At 39.3% G+C, this 9,848-nt stretch overlaps 2 protein-coding genes across 2 annotated transcripts in view; one reads left to right on the top strand and one right to left on the bottom strand.

The window, feature by feature from the left end:
• egln1 (egl-9 family hypoxia-inducible factor 1) overlaps positions 1–6,284 on the bottom strand; it is a 30,932-nt gene extending 24,648 nt beyond the window's left edge. The window contains exon 1 of the mRNA XM_015379599.1: positions 5,315–6,284. Within this exon, the coding sequence (XP_015235085.1) occupies positions 5,315–5,989 (675 nt within the window). The 5' untranslated portion in view covers positions 5,990–6,284. The remainder of the gene's footprint in view (positions 1–5,314) is intronic.
• A 1,305-nt stretch (positions 6,285–7,589) lies between these two features.
• The window catches only part of tsnax (translin-associated factor X), a 9,734-nt gene continuing 7,475 nt past the window's right edge, over positions 7,590–9,848 (top strand). Inside the window, 4 exon segments of the mRNA XM_015379566.1 lie at positions 7,590–7,879; positions 8,886–8,975; positions 9,064–9,276; positions 9,578–9,616. Coding sequence (XP_015235052.1) covers positions 7,864–7,879; positions 8,886–8,975; positions 9,064–9,276; positions 9,578–9,616 — 358 coding nt within the window. The 5' untranslated portion in view covers positions 7,590–7,863.

Below are 9,848 nucleotides of genomic sequence, written 5' to 3'. Positions count from 1 at the left end.
CCAGCTACTAAATTCAGCTGTTGACCATTTTTTGATTTGCCCCAATCAATCAATAATACTACTAATTATAGGAAATAATGGATAGCCTGCTGGATAGGAGATTTGTTATACAACTCATGTAGAGATCTGTGTCTCCTCTCCAGACTGAAGCAGCGGCAGCAGGGGAACCAGATCAACATTCAGGGACATTACTGACTTTAACTGTACAGGTTTCAGTTCCCTAGTTGAAACACAAATTATATTTTTAGCCGATCAAAACGTTCCAACAAGCCAAGCACCTGAGAAAATCACCCAAGAACTCATAATGGAAACCTCCCCAATGAAGATAGAAGTCTTTATTTTGTGGTTTAAGAGCAATTTTCAGTCAGAAGTTTGAGTCACCGTCTGCCAGTAACCGACCCAAACCTGACCTCACAAGAGAAACCACTTGGAAAAGGCGTACGCATGACGCAGGCTTCTTGTAAACTACTCCTCCGACATGACGGAAGATCAGTATACTCCACAAACAACAAACATGTTATTTGTAAAACCTTTAAGCTTCCTGATAACATTATATTGGACACAAAGCGGTAAACATACAGGATCTGCAGAGAAACAAACATGTCCAAATGTTTGTGGAATGTTATCAAGTGAGAAACGGAAACAGAAACAATGGCATTAAATAATTATTTGGGTCAAATCTTTCCCCTGTAGTCTCTTCCAATCTAAAATGTGCCGACATTGTTTTTTATCCCTTTGAGCCACTGATATTCATGACCCACGATTTATGCAAGTCATGCTGTTTTCTGCTGATAATACTCCGGCCGATTGTTTGCCAAAGCAATGAGAGCAGTATGCGAGGAAGTCAAATTTTCACTCAGCTTTTCGCCAAGTTAAATATCAAGTCAACAGAGCAACCTGGAATAATGACTCATGCTTATAGGGAACCATCTGGAGGGAAATAAAACTGGACAAAAGGAGCAGCATAATAAAGATAGTCGAAGCTCTAAGCCAGCACTGAATCAACAGATCAAAGATCAAATAACATCTAAAAATTGTTTAAAAAAAATAAACATTTACCACCTAAAGCTCAGGAACAAGGAAACCTAAAAAAAGCTTCTGTCAGAGTGAGTTTTTTCCTTTAAACATCTTTGCAGACAAAAATAAAATAAATATAGAAGAAACTTAATGAACTGAGTGTAATGTGTTAAACAACCCTTAGCCTCTTCTCACTTATGTCCTGCCTCTGTCCATACAGTTTTGTCCCCAGGAGAGGTGAAAGAGGAAAAGGCCGGGAGCTGCTCAGTTCCTCCCGGGTTTGTCTCATGCAACCAGGTCAAAATGACCAGATCTGGTTGAAGGAAGAGCTGCAGGTCACACGCAACAAAATGACCAAGGACAAGGAAATCTGGCCACTCATGCACTGGGATATCATCAAGACTAATGATTCTCACTGTAACCACAACAAGAACAAAAACACCAATTGCATCATTTTCTCATACACAGGTCTCAAAGCAACAGAAGTTGTGCAATGTGTTTTTTTTTTTAGCCCAAGGGCAGGACTGAGACCGATAGAGCTGGAGTTTGAACCGGCAACCCTTGGGTCGCATAGCAAATGCCAGCATCCTGCATTTTTTTTTTTTTATGGATGTTCTTGGTCTGTAATTGTGCATGCATCAAGTCTGTAAAACACACTTAATAAAAAAAAAATCAAACAATGAGAAAAAAAATCCCATTATTATGATGTTTCGTATATTTTCTTACAAACTAAATGAAAAGCAGGAAACAGCACGGATCAAATCAAGGAATACGAGTCACTCAGATCTCCTTGGACTTTTCTTTTGTATTCTGTATACTTATTTATACTTTTAAATCCTTAGCTTCTGGAATAACTTGGTTTTCCTACTCTATTTTGCATATGCACATTTTGCCAATTGCAAAATGTGCATTCCATCGTCCAGTCTTAGGTATATCCAATTACTCATTGTGGTTGTGACCACAGAGAACCGTAGAGTCATATGCTAAAAACTAAAAGCTTAAAATGGTACAACCAAATAGCTCATTAAAAATGAGTAGAAAAACAGATGCTGCACTGGTATGAAATATTAAAATCAAAAGCAATATCAGCCTCAACCAGTAGTTACGCACTTATCAGATAACCAGCGACTGACGCTGTTAATTTGACCTTGATCAGCCATGACCGGTAAGCTGCAGGTCAAATACTTTCATTTCTCCTTCTTAAATGTATAAAAACTGAAAAGCTGTGAAAATTCTGCAAAAAAGAAAAAATTCAGATGGCAGATTGCAGCATATGCTAACATAAACCTTGAAATATTCCCCGTTTTTTGTTAAACTATTACCTCTTTCAAGGAATCTGCAGAAAACCTTTCCTTTTAGGATCAAGGTTGGTTGCATTTTAATTGCTAAATTAGTAAAAACTTTACAAATGTGGTAAATATATGTGAGGAAGAAAACTAGAAATATCCAAAAAGTTTGGACATTCAAGAAAACAGTATATCTGTTTGGCCTGGAACCAGCCTGGCGGTGAGCCTCTATTTAACCAAAGACAGTATTTTGGAAATAAATTGCCATCATAGTGTGTGTGCATTAATATTACAAAGAAATGTTTGGAGTTTTTGCAGTATTTTCTAATCTTATCGTATTTTCTAATTTTGTGTAGTTCTAATATAATACCTGGACATATATTGTTGTATATCTTATTTCAATATCCTTATTACCTTTTATTCAGTAATATTAACTTTTATTGACCATGATGCTAGAACTTAAGCAGGAGGGGATTGGAACTTCATAATGATGAAACAGGAGTCAAATACAACTAATTTTGCACCATTTATTAATAATTTATATTTACTCAACAGTAAATGTGCCAAAGTTCACAACAGCCTAATTATCACTTGATTGGCTTGCATCTTTGTTCAGCAGAAGAAATAAATCTTCTTACAGATTTACCTTACTTTACATCCTTCACCTTTAAGTTGTTATACAAAGATCTAGGTAATATATTTCTAATTGATCAGGCTGTGAGTCACGCCTACTCTGCTTTTGTTTTTTTTTACAAATTCATCACAGAAATCTCATTTTGAAAGATCGTTTTAGTGGTGGTGGAAATCCAGCTGAGTCAGAATTGACACACTTTCATCTGAAGGGACACATAATTGAGTCTAATAGGCAGAAAGAGATGATGTAGAGACGCATCAATCACTCAGACACACATATCACAATCTGCCAATTTTAACCTTAATCAGCTGCTCTAACAGTTAAATAACTGTGTCATTTCACTTATTAAATACAAAGCTAATATCTTACACCATCTTCAGCATCTAAACACTGACCGACAGTTTTTGATAGAAACATCTGACACTCATAATGCAACATGCCCCAATCAATATTTTTTTTCCTGATCCAACAGGTTTAAAAGTCATATTATAAAGATATGCTCTATTCATTACAAGAATAAAAAGTTGGATCATGTTCTATGCTCACCTTGATAAGGTTGGATCTAGTGTTGCACTGATACCAGAATCGGACGGGGCCCAGATCCAGCACTAAGATGGTGGTATCAGTATCGGCGAGTACCAACAAATAGAGCACCGATACCATTTTGAAAGCCAAAAGTTTATTCAACTATTATCATCCATTCCAGGTAGTCAATTAAAAGCTCTAATGGATTCCCTTTGTATTAAGGCTGATTTATACCTCCAAACCAGGTTGTCTGCATGTGTCGCAGTGAACACAAAGACGTCCCCGCCCCCTCCGCAGACACTCTGCGGCACCTCTCCCAAATTGTAGGTGACCACAGACAGGAGGCCTCTGATTGGTCAAATCTATGCCCGCTTGCCGGCTTGTTTTGTTTGTATGACCGCCATTGCGGAAAGCAACTAGTGAAGTTGGACAAGCTAGAAGAGCGAGGTGTGCGTGAAAGCTGGGAGCCTTTTTCCACCTGGATCCCTGCTCTTTTTCGCCGCAATGTCCCTCCATTGTCGGACAGACTTGCCCCCACTTCCTCAGCCATATCTAGACCCACAGCATATAGCGCAGACCACGCTCAAAATTGAGCATAAATCAAAAATGTCTGCATCAAGCTCACTGCGACTCACTGCGACACACTGCTGCGTTACTAACGGCGTTACCTTTTTTTAGTAACGAGTAATCTAACCAATTACTTTGACTGTAACTATAACGCAGTTACCATTGCCGACACCCCGTTACTGCACGTTCCAGATGGAAAGCTGCGTTTCCCCATCAGATACGGTTTCCCCTGCATCACCACACAAGCGACAGGAAACGCGCATTCTCGCTAAAGGCGCGTAACAGCCGCTCTGTGCTCGCGCCACAGGAGAACTACAGAGAGCATTAACAATCAAATGTTATCCTATAAGGAGAAAGGAAGAAATTGGACGGACGTTGCAGTATCTATAACAACCCAAACACACAGCATTTCAGAATTAGTCATCCCGTTATTAACTTCATACACTCACCAGATCTGAGCACCCTGTTAAAAAAACGTCACACCCATGAGTAGAGGTAATGCAGCCTGATGATATTTACACTGCATCAGATACCGTTCCCCCTGATGTTAAGCAGGGGGAACTTTGAAGGGTTTATAGGCCTGTCAGATAGCGTTCCCCCCTGATGTCATTTATGTTGAGTTGCAAAACTCTCTGCAGGTACTTCTCTTTATCATCCGCTCTCTTCAGCTGGCTTTTGAAACACACAGCGAGAAGGTGGGGGCCGGTTGGTGAGGGTTACGTGGGCGAGAAACGCAAAAGTAACGCAATAGTTACTTTTACTAGTTTCTTTTACTGTGGAGTAACTCAGTTACTAGTTACTTCTCCCAAAAAGTAACTATAACTAATTACTTTTTCAAAGTAACGTTCCCAACACTGATTATTTTACATCCAAGCAGTGTGCAGTTCTTCCAGATGGTATCGGTCGATGCTGCACAGCCAGGTATCGGGGCCAAAAAAGTGGCATCGGTGCAACACTAATTAGATCCTTAAAACCCAAATATAAATCAGTATATTAATGAAAAGTGGTCTGAGCCAAAAAAAAAAGATGTGTATCTTATGGTTATTTGACTTCATACCTTTGTTGTTTTAGCTTTAGATAAAGTATTTCTGTCGGTTTTTGTGTTTCGAGTTATTCCTGATTTACTGGTGTTTTTGTGCAAATCTATTAAGACTCAGGAATGTTGAATGGGGCTCTCTGTGCAAAAGGTGAATCAGATGAATGAGGCGTTCAGGTGGGCAGGAGTCAAACTGAGTGATGATGCATTAGATTATGTTTTTTTTTTTGTACCTACTGTCATACTTACTTTAGTCCTTCCATTAATAGTGTAGTTCCCCAGATTGCCATTACAGTGTCTGATAAGGTCGTCCATCCGACTCATCAGGAAGCCGATCTTCTCGCAGCCAGGCTCTTTCCCCTCTATCCAGGTTATTTTGTCCCCTCGGATGTCTTTAGTGGAGTCGCTCTTTTGGCTGACCAGCTGGCCGTCTGTGAACCTGCCGGTCTTGTACAGACCCTTAACGTCCTCCAAAATGCCCAGTCCGGTCTCCGTCCCTAGGAAGTTGTCTACCACGCAGATGCCGCGCCTGTTCATACACGGGACGATGCACTCCATGGCCAGTTTCTGAGGGGAGAGGCTGCTCTGGCCATTCGGCGTGGTGGGGGTGTTGGAGCCCACTTCTCCCGGTCCATCCTTGTGAGCAGGTGCTTCTGTGTTTAAATGTTGGGGTGAGGTTGCAGAATCCGCTCCACTCTGTTCTCGATGCTTCTTGCCTTCTCCGTCTCCAGGCTTCTGTTTCGGAATAAGAGACCTATCCACCTCCTTACAAACCAGCTTGTGTTTCTTCCAGTCCTGTTTCTGGTGCTCTTTGCTGCAGTAGAAGGAGCTCCGGCACCGACCGCACTTTAAGAGGTTCTCCATTTTCCCACAAAGTTCACAGTATTGTCGTTCACGCTCCAGGTCGCTCTGTTGCTTCTCCATGTTGGGAGGCTGCAGCGGCGGTGTACTGCGCCTTTAAGTCCGATCCTTCACACGCGCCCTGCTGCTAACCGTCAACTTTGGAAAAAGACCCGCTGCCTCGCTGCGCCGAGCGAAACGGGGGAATTAAACTCAGAAAGTCGGCATTTTGCTGCACTCATTCCGTCACCGCGCGTTCTATCAGAGGAGGGAAACTATAATGTGTTCCCACGGGCGATTATTGAGAGATGGGTCGTGGTCTCCGGGAGACATTTCAGCGGGTTAGCTGTTGCTTTTGCTCTGCTGCATGTCGCAGCTACGTGTGTAATGTTTGTTACTGGCTCAGCCCACCGTGACGTAGGAAAACAAGCCACTCCCCCCTAGTGTTGGCTTCATGAATATAGGACAAATTAACTTTTGAAATATATATATTGAACAAAAGACATTAATTTACACTTTCAAGTGGGAATCTCTACGGAAAAGGATTAGGGCCACTGAAAAAATAAAAAAGTTAACTGATTTTTAAATATTTGGGGGGAAAAAGTCAGAATTCTGAGATTAAAGTCAGAATTCTGACTTTTCCCCCCCAAATATTTTAAAATCAGTTAACTTTTTTATTTAATCTCGGAATTCAGATTTTTTTTTCTAAGAATTCTAACTTTAATCTCAGAATTCAGACTTTTCTCTCAGAATTCTGACTTTAATCTAAGAATTCTCACTGAATTCTGACAGCTAACAAACATGTTCACATCAAGCTGTTGCCATGTCAACAAGCTCTCTTGTTTTAATCACCTTCTGCTCCTCCATCAAATAGCATCACCGGGAACCCCTCGGGCACGTAAAAAGTTGCCTAATTTCGTTATTTTCCACCAATGTGTTACTGGCCCTCCCAAACAACTGACATATTTGTCAGTGAAGCTGAGTGCTCTCACATCTCTTCCTTCATGGTGCCCATCTACATTAGGATCCATAATTCTGAGATTAAAATCAGACTTTCGAGATTAAAGTCAGAATTCTAAGAAAAAAGTCAGAATTCTGAGATTAAATTCAGAATTCTGAGAAAAAGGTCAGAATTCTAAGAAGAAAGTCAGAATTCTGAGAAGAAGGTCAGAATTCTGAGAAGAAAGTCAGAATTCTGAGATTAAAGTCAGAATTCTTAGAAAAAAGTCAGAATTCTAAGAAGAAAGTCATAATTCTGAGATTAAAGTCAGAATTCTGAGAAGAAAGTCAGAATTCTGAGATTAAAGTCAGAATTCTGAGAGGAAAGTCAGAATTCTGACATCTTCCAGATATTAAATTAAAACAATATTTAGCTGCATTTTATATGATTAGTCACATTCAGATGTATTATATGTGCGCTTTGAAATTTACTTTGTTCTCAAGGGTTTAAAAAGAAGTTATTCAAAATAAAATCAAAATAAAAAACTGGAAAAAACACAAAAATAGGATTAAATAAAAACCAAACGCAAAGCACAAAGCTGCACTGAGCTGAGCTATATCAAAGTACCAAACTATGAAATATATTGCAAATATGCAAGCTGAGGTTAAAAACACCCAGTGGTACTACATTTCCCATGATGCACTGCTCCGCCTTTTGCTGTTACGCCTGTAAACAGCGCAGAAGCCCCGTGGATGCCGCATGAACGCCTGCTACCAAGAAACAAGTAGCCTAAATTAATCTGCCTCGAAGTGTAATTTAAGTGTTTTTCGACCAAGGAAGATGTTAGTGATTGAAATGCAGAGTTTTTCTCTTTAGGAAAACCTGCAGAAAGTAAAAAACTACTGGTTTTATTTTCTTTGGAGCATCGAAGACCAAAGCTAATCGACATTTTTTTTGACTCTCTAGAGGCGACATTTTTTTTTAGTAAAAAAATATATAAACTACAACCGCTGAAAGGATGAATAAGCGAGAAGGTAAGTCCAGATACATCCAGTTTTTAGATTAGTATTATTAAGATTCCCAGAATAAGCTGCTTTATTATCTAAAGCTAAACATCCATGTTTTTGTTATTTTTATCACTAGCTTACTTCAGCCATGGATGTTTAACTGTCCTTGTTACTAATCCAGTGTACTGTCATTTCAGCTCAGGGTTAAATCCTTTAGTCAATTTTAAATTAATGAGACTGACCAGAGAGTCTACAACCAGACTGTAATGAGACACAACAACAACAACAATAAGTTGTGCAATGTATAATGTGCAATTTACTACTTGATACCCTCTGCAATAACCTGTTTCTATATATTTGAAACTATATTTATAAATATAGTTTATATATACTATATATATATATATATATATATATATATATATATATATAGATCAAGATTTTGCATTTCTGTCAATCTGCTCTATCCAAAATTCTTCAAGTGGAAAAGTTTTAGTTTCACCTGGTTTTAATTTTGCAAAACAAATCTTTAAGGAACCTTTTTTCTATCTGCTTATTAAATTGATTATTTGAGAAAATAAATGACCGATTAATCGATTTGCAAATAGATCTTTAGTTGCAGTCTTCGTTCCGGCTTACTTTCATCTGTTATGGTTTTTCTAATCCAGACAGTTCTTTGTGAGTGCAGTATTGCACAGATTGAGATTAAGATAAATGCTTGAATCCACCTTAAAGCTGAGAGGAAGAATCTCCACCATTAAAGAAAACCAGGCTCTTATCCCTCACATGTATTTACTGAAATCTATGTAAAGTTGGGCCTCCAGCATGGGAGTATAAACAGCCTCAAATTGTGGATATAGATAGAAATTTGAAAGTGATGAAGATGTATGTTTTTTAGGCTGGTGTTGAACAGTGCTGGCTTACAGGGTTTATTCTGTAATTCTCCCTTGATGTCAGAAAAGTATTTTAAAAAGAGGCAATGAGTTGCAGAAGTGGTTATAATCCGAAACCCCTTGTGTCTGCATTGTGTCAGGTGAAGGATGGTCACGGAGAAATGTTGAAGCTGCACAGGAGCATGATGTGCATGCCAACCCGTCCTCGCCAATCGTCGCTGCATTTAAAGGTCACTACATCTTTAGCAGTTCCACACCACTGTTTAATGTCTTTACATCTCTTTTATAAATTAAGATTAAAACTTTCTGTCTTTAAAGTTTTCCAACAGGAGCTGGACACCAAACACGACAAATATGAACGCCTTGTTAAAATCAGTCGGGACGTCACCATCGAAAGCAAGAGGACCATTTTTCTTTTGCACAGAGTGACCAAGTAGGTGTTCAATTTTTTTTTTTTTTTTGTTATCTACATTTCCTCCTTGTTTTCCCTCATATTACAGAAAACAGCTAGCCTGGTAAACCAGACTAAATGTGAGATTAAACGTCTAATTTAGTCTGGCCCTGATGAATGAGACATCGGAAGGTTGTTAATGAGAACAACCCGTTGTTTTTCAAACCATGTCTGTGCCTATTGGCCAGCGCTCTGACCAATGAGCGCAAATGACTGTGGCGTAGTAAGTGTGACAGAAAGCTGGTGGGGGACTGTAAACAGCTTGTCATTAAAACGGCGAATATGTCCTTCTTAAAAATTACTGAGCATAGAACCTCTTCCTGCTCACGTTTAAACGAAAACCCCAAGTCTAATCCTTCCAAAACTGATTCCAAAGCTGAGTCAAAAATCAGCATCAGAGCCAGCGGTCCTTCACACAAGGCTATGTTGAGAGAGGGCCGCTGCAGACGGGCTGCCGTTAGCCTCAGAGGTCCGCTGCTGTGGTCCTCTCAACTTCGGAAATTGTTTTCTTTAATTATGCATTAAACCGGTAAATGGGCCATATAGTGATGCTTTAAAGTATAATATTTTCTAAAAAAACAAAACCAATACTACTTCTTCTTCTTCCTCAAAAACTTCTTTTTTACAGACTTAAAAACTTCTAAAGACGAGG

This window comes from Cyprinodon variegatus, unplaced genomic scaffold (genome assembly GCF_000732505.1).
Source record: "Cyprinodon variegatus isolate N-32 unplaced genomic scaffold, C_variegatus-1.0 Scaffold195, whole genome shotgun sequence".
Classification (NCBI taxonomy): Eukaryota; Metazoa; Chordata; class Actinopteri; order Cyprinodontiformes; family Cyprinodontidae; genus Cyprinodon; species Cyprinodon variegatus.
This window is presented reverse-complemented; position numbering and strand designations above follow the sequence as displayed.